Source organism: Chiloscyllium plagiosum, unplaced genomic scaffold, assembly GCF_037043375.1.
Source record: "Chiloscyllium plagiosum isolate Xiang-an unplaced genomic scaffold, Cpla_swu_hap1 HiC_scaffold_43, whole genome shotgun sequence".
Classification (NCBI taxonomy): Eukaryota; Metazoa; Chordata; class Chondrichthyes; order Orectolobiformes; family Hemiscylliidae; genus Chiloscyllium; species Chiloscyllium plagiosum.
In genome coordinates, this window is record NW_028270181.1 from 14,709,670 (window position 1) to 14,730,250 (window position 20,581).

The following is a 20,581-nucleotide window of genomic DNA, read 5'->3' on the forward strand; positions in this document are numbered from 1 at the left end:
GTCCATCATTTCCAGGGCCAAAGTCAACAGTCCAACGGAATACTCTCCACTTATCTGAATGGGTGCAGTTCCTACACCACTATGGGGTCTGGCACCATCCAGGACAAAATAGTCTGCTTGATACGTACCTCATCTGTCACCTTCAACATTCAAAACCTTCACTGCACATAGTGGCAGGACAATCTATCACCTTCAAGATGTTTTCCAGTAACTCAAAGACTTCAACAGCACCTTCTGAATCTGCAACTTCTATCATGCAGAAGGACTGTGACGATACTATGGCTTTAAGAGGTGTATTTTGTCCTGTCTTTCTTTAAAACAAAGTAAGGTTGAGACAGAAGCACCAAGTGGTCTGCTCAAACCTAATAAACAGCTTGTGAGGCCTTGGGGATTTTCAAAATTAAAATTGGAACAATAGAAGCAGCCTGAATGGATGGGGTCAAACTCTCACAGCACCAGGATCTTTGGTTTTAACTTTCAGCAATTGCTGGGGTCTTGAAGCTAGATGTGGAAGCTCTTATTCCCTTCTTTGTTACAGCTAAAAGCTGGGTTTCTGTTTCTGCTGCTAGAATTGCAGGTGAGACGATCTACTTTACTGAATTTGCCTTTGCTAAAGTTATGTTTATGGGATATTACTGTATTGGAACAGTTAATTGGTGGTAGTTAATATATACATATTATTTTGCTCAGCATTTTGAGAGAGTTACAGTTATAGAGTCATAGAGCTGTACAGCATGGAAACAGACCCTACGGTCCAACCCGTCCACACCGATCAGATATCCCAACGCAATCTAGTCCCACTGCCAGCACCCGGCCCATATCCCTCCAAACCCTTCCTATTCATATACCCGTCCGAATGCGTCTTAAATGTTGCAATTGTACCAGCCTCCACCACTTCCTCTGGCAGCTCATTCCATACACGTACCACCCTCTATGTGAATTGTTTTATTTTTGTTGTGTGTATTTTAACTGTAGTGTAAAAACTAAGTATATTTTGCTTAAAGTAGTTTGACCCTTAAAAAATAGGAAAAAAGTTAGGGTCCAGACTATCATCTTAATATATTTTGAGGAAGTTTGGTGTGGTTTGGACAATAACAGGACAAGGACAGAAAAAAAGACCTTCATTCCTGATGAAGGGCTTATTCCCGAAACGTAAACTCTCCTGCTCCTCGGATGCTACCTGACCTGTTGTATTTTTCCAGCACCACATTTTTCAACTCTGACTCTCCAGCATCTACAGTCCTCACTTTTTCCAAGGACAGGAAATGTATTGGAACACCATCACCTCAGGTTCTTCCTTAGTAATGGACTGTAGCATTTTCCCAACACCAAATGTTAGACTAATAGAATATAGAACAGGCCTAAAGGTTTCTGTTTTCTGTCTCCCCCCTTTCTGAACAAGGGTGTCAAATTAAAGGTTTTCCAATCTATTAGAACCCTCTCAGAAACTACAGAGTACTGAATATTTTGACCAATGTCTCCGCTACGTCTGCAGCCAACTTATTTGCCAATATACTCATAATAAAAAGTGAGAAAATTGATTAACATTTAGTCATCCGCTGCTAGTTCCTAAAATATTCCAAATCCTCTGATTTACCACTAGTTTTCACCATTTGATATGCCTTAATTTTTTTTTAAATTGAACATTCTCCCTGACCACCTTTTTTTTAAACTGCAGTTCATCCTTCTCAATAATACTTCTTTTTGACCGGAATAATTTTTTGCAGACCATTATAAAATATCTGCTTAAATATCGGTCAGTACTCATAACTGACATTCCAATTAGGCTATATTTCCAGCCCGCTTCAGACAAATCATTCTTCATACTTTTGTGATTGACCTTTTCTAAGTTTGAAGACACTGGTTTGGGGCCAGAGTTTCTCTCCCTCAAACTGAACTTGAAATTCTACTATTTCAACTCTCAACTACAACATCTCTTATTAATCTTATCTCATTCTAACTACAAGATCAAAAATAGTTTATCCCCAGGTAGGTTGTATAAGAAACAATCTCTGCTGCATGCTACAAATTCATAATCTATGTCACTGATTTGACCAGTCAGTACACAGCTTAAAATCACCATGACAATCATAATGTCTTTCTTACACATCTCCATCATTTCCCAATTCATACTGTGTCCTATGGTGAGGCAACTCTTCAGGGGCTTATAGATGACTGCCATCTGTGACATTTTTCCTTTGCTGTTCTGATTCTTATCCAGTCTGTTTTTTGAACACCAATGCCAATACTGACATCATCTTTGGTTTCTAATATTTATTCTAATCTGTATTGCCCAGCTTTTCAAACAGTTCTTGATTTATCCAGTCTCTCACATCTGATCAGAACTGCAGTATAGATAACATTGACATCTAATCTCCCTCTATGTATCTTCACCTTAGGATTTTTCCAAGTATCTTCCCTGCCCTTTTCATTTACATGCGAGGGAAATAAAAATATAGTTCTGAAAAGAATTTGAAAAATGGCAACTTCAAAAATCTGACATATATTTAGTCATGAGCATGCTGGTTTTGAGGCACTTAAGAGTCACAGTCACACAGCACAGAAACAGGCCCTTTGGGCTCATGTCTATGCTGACCAACAAACACCAAACTACACTAATCCCATTTACGTGCACTTGATCCAAAGCCTTCTATGCCCTGACATTTTAAGTACTCATTTAGATGCTTCTTAAATGTTGTGGGAGTATGCCCCACAGCATCCTCTCAAGCAACACATTCCATATTTCAAACACACTCTGGATGAAAAGACTTTTTTCTCTCCCTTGTCTAACTTGCTTATTATCTTCTCAAAGAATTCTAACAGATTTGTCAGGCATGACTACCTCCTGATGAAGCTTTGTTGACTCAGCCATATTTCAACATGCATTTTCAAGTACTCTACAATCACAACCTGAATAAAGGACTCTAAAATCTTGCCTATGACCAAGGTTAGGTTAATTAACCTATAGTTTCTATTCCTCTGCCTTTCTCCCTTCTTAAACAGGGGTGTTACATTATCCTTTGGCAAGCTCCCTAACTCCAGTGATTCCTGAAATATATCACATCTACAATTTGCTCAACTATCTTCTTCAGATCCCTGTGGTGCAGTCCATTTCGTCCTAATGATTTATCCATCTTCAGATCTTTCAGCTTCCCCAGCACCTTCTCTTAAGTGATGGCCACTACACTCTCCTCTGTCCCTTGAAGTTTTGGTATGCTGCTGGTGTCTTCCACTGTGAAAATTGATGCAGAATATCTATTCAGTTCTCAGGCTTCAACACCATAATTCCAAACAAACTCATCTCTGAACTCCAGGACATAGGTCTCGGCTACCCCTCAAACTGGAACCTCGACTTCCTGACCCACAGACTACAATCAGTAAGAATATGCAACACCACCTGCTCCACCATAATCCTCAAAATCGGTGTTCCGCAAGACTGGTACCCAACCCCTACTATATTCCTTATACAACTCCACTCACAACTGTGTGGCCAAATTCCGCCCCAACTCCACTTAAAGGTTTGCTAACGACACCACTGTTGTAGATCAGATTTAAAACAACGATGAGACAGACTACAGGAAAGAGATTGAGTACTTAGCACCATGGTGTTAAAGACAATAGTCTCTCCATCAACATCAGCAAAATGAAAGAGCTGGTCATTAAATTCAGGAAGTGGAGTTGAGGGCACATTCCTGTCTGCATCAATGGTGCTGAGGTTGAGATGGTCAATAGCATCAAATTCCAGGGAGTGATGATTACCAACAATCTGTCCTGGTCCACCCACATCAATGCGACAGTCAAGAAAGCACAATAACATTGCTACTTGCTCAGGAGGCCACAGAAATTGGCATGTCCTCCACAAGAAGTCTTATCACTTTTTATGCATGCACCAGAGAAAGCATCCTATGTGGATGCCTCACAGTATGACATGGCAACTGCATTTCCTAAGACCCACGAGAGACTACAAACAGTCATGAACACAGGCTAGTCCATCATGCAAACCAGCCTTCCATCCAATGACTTCATCTATACTTCTCACTGTCTCGGGAAAGCAACCAATGTAATCAAAGACCCCTCCCATCCTGGTTATACTCTCTTCCATCGGGTAGAAGATATAAAAGTTTGAATACACATATGAACAAATTCAAGAACAGCTCCTTTCCCATTGTTATCAGACTTTTGAACAGAGCTCCTAAATGTTAATTCTGATCTTTCCCTCTGCACGATAGGCTGTAACACTGTATTCTGCACAATGTGTTCTGGAACCTTACCATCCCAACTGAAATCCTAGCGACAATGTCTTTCTCCTCTGTGAATACAAATGAGAACTATTATTTTAAGATCTCATCAACATCCACTGCTTCTCTACATGGGTTACCCCTTTCATCTCTTAGTCCCACCCTTTCCCGGTAACCTTTTTACTCTTAGTATAATTTTAAAAAGCTTTGTAGTTTCTCTTCACCCCATCTGCGAAAGATGTTTTGTGGCCCCACTGTGCCCTCCTAATTTCCTTTTTAACAATTTCCTACGCTCTCTATTCTTTTGAAGGTCATCCTCTTTTTTTAATGCACTGTACCATCATGTATGCTCCCTTCTGTTTCTTTATCAAACTCTTGACATCTCTTGGCATCCAGGGTTCCCTGGGCCTACTCCTCTTCACTCTTACAGGAACACGCTAGCCCTGAATTCTCACTATACTCCTTTCAAAACTGTACCTGTTAACTAACTACAAATCCTTCCTTTTCTCCAATCACAATTAAGTGATTAGTTTTTTTTAAAAAATGAACAGAACCAAGGAATGTTTTTCACAGTGGCTAAGAACCACACTGTGCCTATTGAAGAGGAATGGAATTAGATTGATTAGCTGTGAAAAGACATGCTGATGTTAACACAAGTTGCCTATAGTAGAACAAGCACTCCTCTGGTTATAGGCATCATGTGCTGGGAAATCACCGAATGGGAACTTTAAAAATTAATAAAAATTAGTAAATTAATGATCTTCCAATTCTTTCACAGTGGTATCATCTGAAATGGTGAAAAATGTCACCCAAGTGCAAACAACCACATGAATCAATATAGATAGGGTCAGATGATTGCCAATATGAATTGAGGTGACATAGGAGATAAGTAAGCAAGAGGTGGGTGTGAAGAATGCTCGTGTGACCTCAATGGTGTAGGCAAAGAGGCGAAAAGTGACAGTGTGGGATGTGGAGAAAGTGGTAGAGGAATGCCTATATGTCATTTGTGATAACCGTATGAACTACTTTAAATCAATTCACTAGATCTGGCAAGGTAGAACATAAACAGATATCAATATTCATCTACAATTTCCCCACCAAAAAATTCAGAATTGCACTTGCCTTTTACAGCCATTCCTACCTGCACTTGCACCTTTTAAAAATCTATTTTCTGTGCTTTTAGCACTTTTACTTTTAGATTAGGTTAGATTCTCTACAATGTGGAAACAGGTCCTTCAGCCCAACAAGTCCACACCGCCCCTCTGAATAGTAACCTACCCAGTCCCATTCCCCTACCCTACATTTACTCCGACCAATTCACCGAACACGATGGGCAATTTAGCCTGGCTAATTCACCTGACCTGCACATCTTTGGATTGTGGGAGGAAACCGGAGCACCCGAAGAAAACCCACGCAGACACAGGGAGAACGTGCAAACTCCACACAGACAGTCGCCCGAGGCTGGAATCGAACCCAGGTCCCTGGTGCTGTAAGGCAACAGTGCTAACCACTGAGCCATCGTGCCGCCCAAAGAAGATGCAGATGCAGGGAAAACAAGACTGGAATTGAACCCGGGTCCTGCCACTGTGAGGCAACAGTGCTAACCACTGAGCCAGCATTGGTCTCCTTTGTTTTTTGTTTTAAATTCACACATTAGTCCTGAATTGTTACTCTATTGATTAATAGTATTGATAGATGTCATTTATAGGAAAGACTGGAAGGTTGATTTCCCACAGTTTAATAATAACAATCACCAGAAGAGAAAATGCTGCCCTGAAATTTAGGGATTAAGGCACAACAGCTGCGCTTAAATTCTCTTCCTGTATACTGTGTGGTTGTGCAGATCATTCTTTCATTTAAACATTTCTACACTGTAAAAAATTGTTTTATAGCAGCCATTTAACCAGCAATATGTCAATATCATAACAGAAACTCACTCCAATCATATGTGTTCCAAAAAAAAGTTGAACTTAAGAAATCTTTTCAAAGCTCTACCTAACCCAGGTTGCAATGAGCAGTGTAACTTTTAAATTATACAAACTTCAAATAAAATTGCATTCTCTCAGTGGATTCAGTACTGACATCAACTAAAAACAAATTAGAAAAATATACTGAAAAGTGCCTAAGTACCATTAAAGCTATCATGTCCTAAACATTTAAAGTAATTGTCGACCTGCTATTAAAAGGACCAATTCCCTATGAATGGTCCTGTTGGTCAAGAAAACACAAGTCCATGAAAAAGAATACCAAACAAAAGCTGCACAATTACAGAAATAGCAGAATAAGTTAAGTAGTCAGAAAGTTCAGTTGAGAGTGTGATAACGGAATTGTAGTTCAAAAGAAAACATGAAAAGCATGCGTGATAAACTCGGAATGCCAAATGATATCAGATAACTCCAAGACATGAAATAAAAATAGAAAGCACTGGATAAAAACAGCAAGTTTGGCACTATCTGTCAACACAGAAACAGTTATCATTTTGAGCCAAATAAAAATCTTTGGATGTAATAAATTTTGTGATTTCTTTTTGTTTTGAAAAGCAGAGGGGTTGTCCTTGTCGCTGTTAGAAGTGCAGGTCCCTTTAAGAGTAAACAAGGTCTGCTCCACAGTTGATTGAGAGCAGGTGATGCTTCAACAACGGAGTTCCTCACCAGTGGGGGCTGGCTTCTGGATCTGGAAAGTGTCCAGAAGGGAAAAGATGGAAACTGGTGTATGCATTAAATTAAAGATTACAGTAAAACACTTGTAAATCTGAAAGTTTTTTGCTGCCCATCTCAATATATGGATACTGATCTATTAAACAGTCCTCATCAACATCTAACCCTCAATATACACCAATGTAACAATGTAACAGAATTTCCTGTTTGTGGAAATTTGCTATGTATAAATTGGCTGCAACTTATACCTTAAACTTACATAAGTACTTTGCAAACTTGTTCTTTTGTTCTCATCTCAAATTTAATAGGAAGTATTTGATGGCTATTGATTATGCTGCTGTAAAACTATGTGTAATATAGTGCTCAAGGCTCGAATTCTTAAATTGAGTTGGGCTAGGAATCTATTATGCTGACTGAACTGCAAGATGCTCATGGAATGCTTTATAATTCTGAGACTATTATGATAGTATTTCAAGAGATTACACTTAAATCTCTATGTTATATTTCAGATGTAAACTTGATAAAATAAAGCTCTATTCTTTATTCTTTCAAGGGATGAAGGCATCATTGGCAAGACCAGCATTTGTTGGCCATCCCTAATTGCTCTTGAACAGAGTTACTTGCGAGGCTATTTCAGATAGCAGTCACGTTACTGAAGTCACATGCAGGCCAGATCTTGCCCAGTTACTTTTTCAACAATTGGCATTTATTTGTTATGGCCATAACTAATGACTAGTTTTTAAATGCTAGATCCAATTAGTTCAATTTAAGTTTAACCTGCTGCCTAGAGAATTAGCCTGAACTTCTGGATTACATAGGAAAAAGTGAGGACTGCAGATGCTAGAAATCAGAGTTGAGAATGTGGTGCTGGAAAAGCACAGCAGGTCAGGCAGCATCCGAGAAGCAGGAGAATTGATGTCTCGGGCATCGGCCCTTCATCAGGAAACTTCAATAGGTTTTCTTTTTAACGAGGCTTAACAGTTGCAAAAGATGCTTGCTTATAAAACATGCAGATTCAGTATTATTAGAGCAAATGCATATGCACAGAAAAGAAAAACTTATTTCAATGTGTCAAATAAAAACACAGGACATTCTTGCATAAAGTGGTGGTTGTATCCCTGAATATCATAACTTGAATTCAAATGATACTAAGTGAGGTATTGATTCTCATAGGAATCAATATTAAAAGGGCCTCCTTCATTATGAAAAACATTAAAACATTATACCTGTATCATATGGTGCTTTAAATGGCTACATTCCTATGATGGTAAATTAAATAGTTCTTTTTGAAGGAAAATGTGACGTTCTATCTACAGAACCTCCTGGAACAAACTCTCAGAGAGCAAAGCTCAGGATGCTACTGGCTTGAATCTGCTCCTAGGGCTATCAACCACCAACTTCTTGGCATGTCATCGTCATTGCTTGATAGCATCTATTTATGGAGGCTCAAGGCACTCCTTCCTGCTGGCCTCCAATGCCTCCGAGCATGGAGTTGCTAGATTTTGTCTGTGAGAGTCAAAGGAGTGTCTGGGCCTAGTGAGAGAGGACTACCTGCTGCAAACATCAGGCAGTAGAACAGTGTGAGAGAAGCCACATGTCAGAAGGCTTGGTATTAGGAACTGTTTCAAGTTCAAAGAGACTGGTTGTCCTTACTACAATATACAACATTAAAACAAACCTCGAGATTCATACCACAACTACTCGATGACATGAAAGCAAAACAAACTAACCAGAGGACTGTTAATTGCAGATCCCCTGACTGTAGTCTTCTCAGCAGATCGCTTCTAAAATTATGTTTACGTTATTTCATTTCCCATTCTGAAGCCCAGCACCCTGCAACAAACTATGTCTAAATTATATCCACTCAAGTGGGAAATGGAGCTGGATCTTACTGTAAGTCAGTGTTTTAAAAAAAATTCTCAAGGTCAGGTTCGTAGGAGAGTAGTCTGACACAGAACAAACGACCAAGAGGCGAGTCTGCTAGAATATGGGCATTTTATTCCCCGCAGCGTCGCCACAACCAACGGGTCTGGCTTATACTCACTCTACATGTTACCGGAACTGGGAGCCGTCAGTTCTCGTAGAGCGGTTGCCAACAACCCACGCTCGGCGGTTAAACGTAACCCCGGAGCAGACTCACCGAACTGGAGACTTTTCCAGCTGATATACTCTTTTCCAGATATAAACATTCATGTGAACAGCAGAGCAAGGCTAAAAAACACATTCCATTCTGGTTACATACAGATAAGAAGATTCACACGGGGAGGTGTGTAATAAGATTCACACGGGACTAAGCAACACCTCCATTCCGGTTAGATTCACACATGTATTGGGACATAATTTTTAACCGTTTCACCACATTCCACTGCTTGGCCCAATACATGTGTTACATTATGATTCACACATGTATTGGGACATAATTTTACACCACAGTCAGAAACCCACTTCCAGTGAAAATCTGATTAAAGTTTAGCTTTCATTGACGAGAGTTTAATTGATATTGAGCTGAATTCCCTATCTGTCCACAGAACCAGTGTGGGCAGGAGCAGAGGTAGCTTAGATGAAGTGTGACACTGATTTAAGTATCCCACAGGAGCCATCAAGGAGGTTGCTGAATGTCATAGTCCATGCCAAAACTTTCCACCGCACCAAGGAGAATCAAAAAGTTACAAGAATCACAGAAGCCTGGAAACTTCACTAATGTCAAGCTGGATCCAAGGCTGAAGGACATGAGAAGAGCAGAGAGAATCTCTTACCAGAGGAAGGGATGGTTTAGACTGGGCTAACAGTTTGGCCCCACTTACTCACTCATAACCCCTGTCCATCACTCACCCACTCACTTGCCCGGTCTGCCTGTTGTCAAACCCTGCCTGTTACTCACTCACCCACTCACTTGCTCAGCAAGCCCATCAGTCATTTGCTCACATGTGCTAACCCTGTCCATCATTCACTCACCACTTTAGACCAATGGCCTGCCTTATATTCATCGCCCACCAAGTGCCCATCTCAATGGTCTCACTGTAAATCTTCAAAAAAAGAGAGAACTGGCTTCCAGCTAAACTTTCTGTTTAAAAGTAATGAGTAATCAAGCAAGATTTGCAAAATCCAAAATATATGTGGGCACAGCCTCAGTTACATCACCTTCGTGGAAGCTTAAACACATGACTTTTTTAAAGTCACAAATAGAATAATACCTCATACTGTTGATGAAGTCATCGTCACATCAAAATAATTTGCAAGATACAATAGCCTCCACTTGAAGTAATCTCAAGTTCTATCAGCAGACAATCACTGAACACCACAATTACCTCAAATGGGTACAAGGGGTCAATAAGAACTTTGATCATTATCTGAAATTTCAATTTTGAACATTGCACATGTCCAAAAATATACAGAGCCTTTTATGCAGGCATTCTTTGAGCACTAACTTACAACTACAAATCATTGTTGATAATTTAACCCAATAGGATTTGTGTGTTTGTATGTATGGAAAGCAGTTGACCTTTTGAAACCTATTTTGGCATCAGTTCTTCGAATTGAACAATAAATAAAGACTCTGTTTACTATCCCACTAATGCTGATGAATGGTTGACTGAGAGATTCTACCTGCAATCCTGTCCTTCAAAAGAATTTCCGGCACATTACAAGTGTTTGGACTCATGGGAATTAACATCACAAACAACTGCAGAGATCAAATTTAGTATTTGACACTTTACCACGACACAGACATAAACATATTACCTAGTCTAATGCATTTTCTTATCAAATTACATGTAACCTGAGGAGAAACTTATGGAAAACCAATACAGAGGCCTGTTGTGAAAGCATATATTTTGAAGCATTAAAATCTAGTCTGTCAAATAACATGCTAAGTGGGCTGGAATTCCCTCCTGAGGTCAGGGAATCTTCTGTATCTCAAATTCTTAAGTTCACACACAATTTTGGTTTCTGAAAATTGAGGGTGGGGGAACAGCCTCGAGGCAGGACTGCATATCCAGAGTGAATGCAGATGCAAGAGTGTCCAGAAGGTCTCAAGTGGAGAAGCAGTGCTTTCAGTTCCAGGCCTAATAACAGACCCAACAACATCTGCACAAAAATGCTTCTCCTGCCCGGCAACAACCCTGAAGCATGGAGTGCTTAGACAAAAGAAAGCTAAGCTTTCAGTGGAAAGAAGTCAGTGCTGATATTATTGATGGCCAAAGTATTTGCCCTTGGAAAGGCAGCATTCACAACCTATAGTTATACAAATATACTGAGTACAACTGAGTACTGAGTACTCTGAATTCTGAATACACTGTCGCACCAGATTTTGGTTGCTTACTCCTGCATGTCCCTGGACTATAACAAAAGAAAACAAACAGTAACTCACAGTATGGATGAGCAAGTAGTCACAGCAGTCCAACTCAGTCACTACACCCCATCTTCACAAATCAAAACCTCTGCCCCTTACAACTCCACTCTGATTTTAACGTCAGCACAGGGGACAAAACAACAGCCATTCCGATGCTTAAACTAAATATCACCTGAAGTGTTCTTTCAAAGACCTCAAGCCGCTTACAACATTTTTAAAATTCATTTGTGGGACTTGGGTGTCGCTGGCTGGCCAGCATTGATAGCCCATCTGTATTTGCCCTTGAGAAGGTGGTGGTGAGCTGCCTTCTTGAATCGCCGCAGTCCGCTTGCTGTGTAATGCCAGTAGGGAGGGAATTCCAGGATTTTGACCCAATGATTGAAGGAACGGCAGTATATTTCTAAGTCAGGGTGGTGAGTGGCTTGGAGGGGAAACTTCCAGGTGGTAGTTTCCCAAGTAACAGCTGCCCTTGTCCTTCTAGATGGAAGAGGTTGTGGGTTTGGAAGGTGCTGTCTAAGGATCTTTGTTGTCAGTACATTCCACTCTGTCACATGTTCAGCAATGCTGAAATCACCAAGCCTCTTAATGCAAGAACCCATCACCTTACGTCACATAACACCATACTCTCACTGACATGTCATATGGCCAAGCTATTGATAAACCACATAACAAACATGACTGAATGACTCTTGGATCTCTTCAACTTATACATCAAAATGGGCAAAACTGTATCAGGAGTCCCAGCAATCACAGACTTGCAAATCATTCTGGTGAATTCAAGCAGAGAGGTTCTATTCCCACACAGGCCAAACTTTCCTTGCCACCATAAAGACTATGTGGGTGCAGATCATGGAAGTGGTGAGCACCAAGAATAACCATTATAGAAGCCAGGTGCACTGCCACAAATATTCCAGTGATCTGCTGTGCTCAAGCAAGATGAGCAAGATTTTTCTACTCCGTGTCCACACTTTGATTACTGAATATAACATGCCATTTGCAGGACACAGGGTGCATGCTCCTCTTCAAGGTTGAGGAACATGGTCCGAAGACATTTATGTACAATCCCTGGTAACATTCAAAGATGCAACCGTGCTGATGTTGTTCCAGACCTGCCAAAAGGTGCTTCCAACTCTATGGAACATTAAAGCTACGAATCACACTTTCCCTCATCCCTTCAGCAGAAGTGATTGCACAATATTCACGAAAATAAATAAGCTTCCTCCAGCTTCTCGGAGGTAACAAATAAAGCACTGCACAGGAGCATGCAGAGTTGGGCATGTAAGGTGGGATTAAGGGCCAAACTGACTGCCCTCAAGTAATTGTTTGCACCCAGTTGCACAAGGCCATGCAGATTCTATTTTCAGAAATACTGTGGGGATGTTTATCCTCGTGGGGAATTCTGGGGAGGCAGAGAGAGACGTTAGGGAACAACCAGAGAGTGGAAGGATTTGTCACTCCATGTTATAAATGAAATGCTAAGCACTAGGTTTAATATAGAAAGTAGTCACTGAGGATTGAAGAGGCTCTCCATTAAGTAATCTCAAGTCCTTTGTGTTCCCTTATAGCTTCCTATATTGTGGTTTCATTCCCAAAGAAAAAGAGCACTGCTTCAGACATGATGAGGAACCAGCCATGTGTGAGAAAGTACCATCCAACCACAATCACCCGTCATAAGCCTTATATGTCAGTAAATGCACAGCATTAAATTCAGCGTCACTGGGCTGAATCTTGTTGCAGTATCAAGGATCTTGCCTGCTGATTGGAGAGCGAGCAGGTGATCAGTGTTGTCTTCTTTCTAGAAAGAATGGGTATACCACAGGCTAAGGCCACTCAGTCCATCAGAAGCTTTGGTAAGCCAGGATTAATTGAAAATAGCTGCCACTGCAAAAATGCAAGTATACAGTCCCTTGACATGCCTGCATTGTCAAGACTATGTCACCAGAGAGATGAATGAGCTTCCTCCAGCTCCTCGGAGGTAACAAATGAAGCACTGCATAGTAGCATGCAGAGTTGGGCATGTGGGTTAGATTCCGAAATAGGTCTCTTTATTGGTCAGAACAGAAAATGTGACTAAGAAAATTTAAGGAAGCAATTTTAAAGTTCAGCAAGCAGTTCTGTTACCGCTTTCAAACTATATACAATATATAGAACTATTTAGAGAGACGTCATCATAATCTCACATGAGGCCTCTGGAGGCTGCTGGCATACCATTCATACATGTCAACTCTGTTAAGAATAAAGTTAAGTCATCGTCATCCCAATGAAGGGATGCATCCATTCACCATCTTCTGACATTATCTGAACATCTGTTGAATACAAGCATTATGACCCCTTTAGTTCAACTGCAGCTCCATTCTCTGGGATTCTGTGGCAACTCTGCATGAAACCCACGGCTGTACTTTCTTGGCCTCCACACACATTTCTCCTTTAATCACTTTCTTTTCTTTCAACACTACATCCTAACTAAGACAGTAGGTTCTTTCTCACCATCTTCTTCAACAATTGCCACATAGTTCTGCAGCATTTGATGGTGGCTTGCTGTAGACTGCACAATAATTTGGGAAGCTCTGGTGGGCAGTAGTGGACATCACACCCTGAACAGTGGAGAAATCCATACTTCAGTTTGACAAGGTCTACTGCCTGGTATGGAGACAGCACTGAGAAAGGGGTAATGGCCATTGCCAGTGTCTGCTGCCTTCTCCATGGCAACATCTCCCTTGAGAGTCAAAGTTTCCACCTGCACTGTCACTTGCTCATCTTGAGGTAGGTCAGTCTATTTTTATAGACCTGGTCCTCAAGGGTTTTCCCTTGCCAGCTTCTTGCTGTCCTGAGGCCTCTTGCTGCATTGGGAACCTGTGTTGTGACACAAGGGTTTATAGCATCATAAAATTTTGTAGTACAGAAGAAAGCCATTTGACCTCTGTGTTTGGACTGGCTCCCAAAAGATCTATCTAGCTAGTCCCATTCTCCATCTCGATATCCTTCAAGATTCATCACTTTCAAAGAGATATCCAGCTCTCTTTGGAATCCACCTTCATCACTCTCCCACGCAGCACATTCCAAATGCTGACAACTCGAGTCAAAACATTTCTCAGTATTCTAAAGGGGCACTCTACCTTATAATGCTTGGTTCATATCTCCTTCATATCACTCCTCCTTTTCATTACATCTGACCTTATTCCTCCTCCCATCTCACCAGCCAATATTCCCAACACTCCTTCCTGAAAAAAGTGATTTACATAATCAATTTAGAAGGGAAAAAGAGAAAACTGCAGATGCTGGCGAGCAGGAGTCAAGAAGAGCGGTGCTGGACAAGCACAGCCGGTCAGGCAGCATCCAAGGAGCAGGAGAATCAACGTTTCAAGCATAAGCCCTTCATTAGCATTCCTGATGAAGAGCTTATGCTCAAAATATCGATTCTCCTGCCCCTCAGATGCTGGCTAACCGGCTGTGTATAATCAATTTAGAACTCTGCATTAAATTCTTATACTGCAGTGTCTTGTGTAACGGGAGTTCAAATACAAACTAAGTCACCACTTAAAAAAAAAGCCTCTATTCAGCCTGAAATTGATTCAGCACTTCAAGTCAGAGTCATAGAGATGTACAGCATGGAAACAGACCCTTCGTCCACGCCGACCAGATATCCCAACCCAATCTCGTCCCACCTGCCAGCAGCCAGCCCATATCCCTCTAAACCCTTCCTATTCATATACCCATCCAGATGCCTTTTAAATGTTGCAATTTTACCACCCTCCACCACTTCCTCTGGCAGCTCATTCCATACACGTACCACCCTCTGCATGAAAAAGTTGCCCCTTAGGTCTCTTTTATATCTTTCCCCTCTTATCCTAAACCTCAGCTCTCTAGTTCTGAACCCCAACCCAGGGAAGAGACTTTGTCTATTTATTCAATCCATGCCCCTCATAATTTTGTAAACCTCTAAGGTCACCCGTCAGCCTCCAACGCTCCAGGGAAAACAGCCCTAGCCTATTCAGCCTTTCTCTCTATAGCTCAAATCCTCCAACCCTGGCAACATCCTTGTAAATCTTTTCTGAACCCCTTTAAGTTTCACAATATCTTTCCCATAGGAAGGAGACCATAACTGCACGCAATATTCCAACAGTGGCCTAACCAATCTGGTTGTCTTAATTTTCTCGCAAACTCCCATTCTGAAGTCTGAGTCCTCAATCTTCTAAACTGTTCCATTAAGTTCATCATATCTCACCAAGCTTGAGCAGCAGTAACTCACTTTCTGATTGGGGCACTTTACAGCCTTCTAATCTGAATACGGAGTTCAACAATTTCATACCATAACATTTGTTCCTTTTTGTTTCAGAAATCAACTGCCGGTAATCTTCTTGGTATTCCTGCTCAAATCTGCTTCAAACATCTTTTTTCTTTAATTGTTCTGTACTCATTTCCTTTGGTTTTACACAATTGCCTTCTTCATCATTTAATTCATTTATCCTTCAACCTATGAAAGATATTCTATTTCATTATTTATTCTGTACCTATGCCTTAACCCCCGCTATAGCAAAAGAGAACTACTTATTATTATTGCTCGAAATTCTTGTTACAAAGACAATTCCCTAAATCTTGAATAAAATTATATAAGGTTAGAAATTACAGTACAATAATCATCTGCAAGAGTCATTGAGGCGCATTCACATAATTAAGCTCTTGTAGGGCAATCGAATCTGTTTTGAACTCCACTGTAGCCCTGCAAGCTTACTTTCCTAAATTATAATGCTAAAGGAACAGTTTGTTACAATTCCAATTGCTTATAATGCCATAAATAAATAATTTCATGACATAAATAAATGAGTTAACATTTTTATTAATCCAGTTTACCCAACATCAGTTTAACTTTCTAACATTCCTATGGCCAGTACTCCTCCTTGAAAATATGATTATCATGTAACTTAAAACATGAAAAAGCTGGAAATACTCAACAGGTCCGTGGAAGAATATAAAGCAGATAATGAATGAGATTCTGAGGAGGATCTCAAAACTAGAAACATTATCTGAATTCTGTCTCTCCATAGATATTACCTGATCTGCTGAATACTTCAAATTTTCTTAATCTTCATATATCCATTTCACTTTGTGTCTTGTCTGTAACTTGTCTCCTCCTGAAGCTCAGTACCCACAAAAGCTACAGCATTTAAAAGTGGGAGAGGAAGAAGACCAATTTTCTTTGAACTCTCGGGATGCTGTAATTTCCAAAAGATGTCATTTGCTGCATTCAATGTAAAGAATACATCTCCAATCCAGGGATACAGAATTGAGTCTAACTAAAACTTTGTTCACAGGAATTTTGTGACAGAACCGCAATATTGATGATTCTATTCTTAATACTGTCCAAGTATGCATTTCCTCCAGTTACTAATGTTTCATTCTACAAGACACGAGTACAAATATGCAATTATTTCTGCTTCTGAAAACAAATTTATAATTATTATCCCACAATAAATTCCATTCCTGTTACAGCATTTTTGATACTGATGTAATTTACAAGGCCTTCTTATTTAATATAAGCACAATTTAGACTAGATTCCCTACAGTATGGAAACATGCCCTTCAGCCCAATAAGTCCACATTGACCCTCCGAAAAGAAACATACCTAGACCTATTCCCCTATCCTATATTTACCCCTGACGAATGCAGCTAACACTATCGACAAATTGGCATGGCCAATTCACCTTACCTGCATATCTTTGGATTGTGGGAGGAAACCAGAGCATCCGGAGGAAACCCACGCAGACACAGGGAGAATGTGCAAACTCCACACAGACAGTCGCCCAAGGAAGGAATCAAACCCGGGTTCCTGGTACTGAGGCAGCAGTGCTACCACTGAACCACCGTAAGTTCCATAGTCAAACAAAATTTTACAGAACTGGAGTAAGGCACATCTTCTGCCAATGTCATATTGGCATGAATGCCATTGGTGTTTGAAAGAAACAAAATTTTGTAATGTTTACAAATTCATATTTTAAGTGTGCATGGCATAAACTGGGATCACCATGAAATGCTTTGAATAAAATTCCATTCGTAAATTTCCACTGCATTAACTAACTTGTAAATTCTTCACTTGTGGGATTACAAACCAGGGTCACTTATGGATTATCTACATGCCATACTAACCTCGAGCTAGTCACTTCATCACATCTAATACATTATCTTGTTCAGAAATAGACTTATGGCTAGACATAATGACTGATCAGGTATTGAATAGCAATGCTTGTAATCGGTAGACAGACAATATTCTCTGAGCTGATGAATGAGTCCTGTATGAAATATGTATGTTTCAAACTGCCATTTTCACTTGGTTTGTTGCTAAGTAAAGGGAATTATTTTAATATTCACCTGTGCGGCAAAACAGCTCATCACAGGATAAAACATCCCATTAGTGCTCTACATTCATCTAATATCATCTAATCTCCTGAAAACTGGGAACAAGTAATGCACCATCATCAATGGTCACCACTTGCAGCAAAGATGACAGCAATTTTTTTTTGGTAACAACAATTATGCAGCCTGCAAATTATCAGTAAACGTGAACTCATCTTTTTTTTTTAAGTAACTATGGGGCATGTAACCATATATGTTACTTTGTGAAAGCAAATTACTGCAGATGCTGGGTACTTGAAATGAATATGAAAATTTGCTGAAAATAATCCAAAAGATGTGCAGGTCCAGTGAATTGGCCATTCTAAATTGCCCAAATTGTTAGGTGCATTAGTTAGAGGGAAATGGGTCTGGGTAGGTTACTCATCAGAGGGTCGGTATGGACTTGTTGGGCCGAAGGGCCTGTTTCCACACTGTAAGGAATCTATTCTAATCTAATTTAAGTAGGTCAGACAGTCTCTTTGTAGAGAGAAACAGCTGTCATGTATAGGTTGATAAAGGTTCACTGACTTAAAACATTAATTTTGTTCCTCTCTCCACAGAAGTTGTCTGACCTAAGTATTTTCAGCATTTTCTTTTTTTAATTCCGATATATTATTTCAACTCATCTGGGTAAAATGAAAGTTAGCAATCAATACTCTCCTGTATCATATAAATACTTCAACTCAGCTCGGTGCTTCCTGAAAAACACCAGTTGAGCAATTACTATCACATATGGACTGCCTGTTGCTATAATGAATGATTTTACTGTATTTAATGTAGGCACAAGTCTGCATTATATTGTGTACCCACCCTTCTTCAATCCCTTCACCTCAGCTCTATTATTACAGAGACATCGTTACAACCTGATCACTATGCACTGTCAAATAAAATTAGGTCACAGACTTAAGCTTTGACAGCAAAGGGAAGCTTCTAAGATGCAAAACAAAACACACACATAGCTTTTATGGGTCTTCCATCAGATGCTTAGTCCTCAGGAGCAGATGGAACCTATTTTTCCATGGATATTGATGAAACCAAATCCAACTGGAATCTCTGTTATGCAACATTTGTAATAATTACATAAATTTTAAATTCGATTTTTATTTAGAAATGAAAGCGAGTGGCTCTCTACACCTGCATTCACTCACCAGTTTTCCTGCATCCATTCTATGGCTCCCCTCTCGTCGAACTGTTTCTCAAAGTCATACTCCTGAAGAGAAATCACTGACATGTTCATCCTCCTCCTCCAAGCTCTTTGGTTTTCCCGGTTGCCCGCCCCCGATTTCTACAGAGAATGTTTGGATTTCCTTCCCCTAAAATTAATATAATTTTGTTTTGAAAAAAAATAAGGTATATATTGAGAGAGAAGAATGGGATAGGATGGAGCGGGTTGGAGGTTGAAGGCTGCGAGGGTCTGTGGTGCTGAAGCAGCGGCGCGATGACTTTGAACGACGCCCGATGGAAGGGCGACAGGAACCGGACTGGAACTTAACCGCACTGGACTGGACCGGAGCAAAGCGGAGCGGACTTCACTTGAGTGGATCGGACCGCGCTGCGTCGTCGCTTGACTTTCCCCTGCCGCGAGAGCGCGCGCGCCTCCCGCCCACCTGCCCCGCGAGCGCCGCTTGGAACCCCGCCCGGACCGCATCTACCACTCAGGCAGACACAATTGTGAAAATGGATGGCGGGGGAGTGGTGCGTTTTGGGTAAATGCATAAATACTCTCAGCACCTCACCTAAAACCTATTCGCCTCCCAGCACCCTCTCCTCTACCTTATCATGTCCGATAATATCCTGGGCTCGTCAGCTCTCGTTGCTTCGCGGCGCGGCGATTTGGGACTTTTATGCTATCTGTCTCTCCCTCACCTTTCGGAAGGTGGCGCGGCCTCGATTGACAGTTTCCTCACGCCTCACGCGAAACCGCGCACGCGCATTTGTCCCAGTGTATTCCTTTTCGGTGGAGGATGCTGCTGCTGTTGGAGGGACAGATGTGAGGTCCTGATGATGCTGCTGCCGCTGCTTGATGCAATGGGTACTTAAAAAAAAACTCTTTACTGGGGATGACGCTGCTAAGTTTTGCTTATATTTTTATGCAGATTTCCAGAAGTAGATACCTGTTGTGGGCACAGAAAGTCAAATTTATTTTATCTCGTTTCACAGCCTCACTGATATTCCATATTCCAAGATTCACTCATTAGTAATCCTAAAGCACATGCTGCATTATTTTGCCAATGGTGAGGTTTTAGGGGACATTGAATGTGCCACCTTGTCAATGAATTAACAATATTTCAGCAAGGCCACAGTCAATCTCCAAAGACAAGAGATTTGTCAGGCTGGGCACAACTTTGTGCCTTAGTGGGCAGTTGTACCAAGTTTCTACTTTGTGAACATTTTGACAGCACAACTATTTTTACTGTAGATGTTATCAATTATAATGTTTTAAAAATTATGATCTTTAAAAAGACATGGGCATGAAATTAAAAATTCTACATGCTCTTATCTAAATTGTTATTCCAATCCTGCCCACTCGGTGTGTGATACAAAACTAAGAGATATCAAATTCACAAATCTTTTTGAATTTTATAGTTTTTTTTGTTAAAACTATGTATTATTTTAATTCACACAGCAGTTGGTTTTATATTGAAGAATATCATAAGTTGACCAATTTTCTTCAGACCTGAAAAACTGTATGTCAATTAAAAATGTTCCTGAATACCTTCAACAGATAGATTTTGACAAGGATCTGAAAATGGATGCCACAGCCAAACCTTATTGACAAAGGGCAAGACATAACACAATATAATCACTTACCATGAAATCAAAAGACTGACTTTCTGGTACAATTGAAAATAATCCAAGTATGAAGAAACTCATGCTAATGTGATTGATACCATAATGCTTATTTTAGAGGATCAGTAATCCAAAGGCCTGGACTAATGATTCAA

General features: G+C 40.4%; 1 protein-coding gene across 2 annotated transcripts in view; it reads right to left on the reverse strand.

Annotated features, from left to right (window-relative positions):
• LOC122541869 (very long chain fatty acid elongase 6-like) overlaps positions 1-19,510 on the reverse strand; it is a 107,961-nt gene extending 88,451 nt beyond the window's left edge. Inside the window, exons 1-2 of one of the 2 annotated variants that reach the window (XM_043679018.2) lie at positions 19,410-19,510; positions 18,785-18,949 (exon numbers count right to left, since the gene is read on the reverse strand). In XM_043679018.2, the coding sequence (XP_043534953.1) occupies positions 18,785-18,873 (89 nt within the window). In that variant the 5' untranslated portion in view covers positions 18,874-18,949; positions 19,410-19,510. Of the gene's footprint in view, positions 1-18,784; positions 19,157-19,409 lie in introns of those variants that run through there. The other variant, XM_043679019.2, reaches the window with a different exon arrangement.
• Between the last annotated feature and the right edge of the window lie 1,071 nt (positions 19,511-20,581).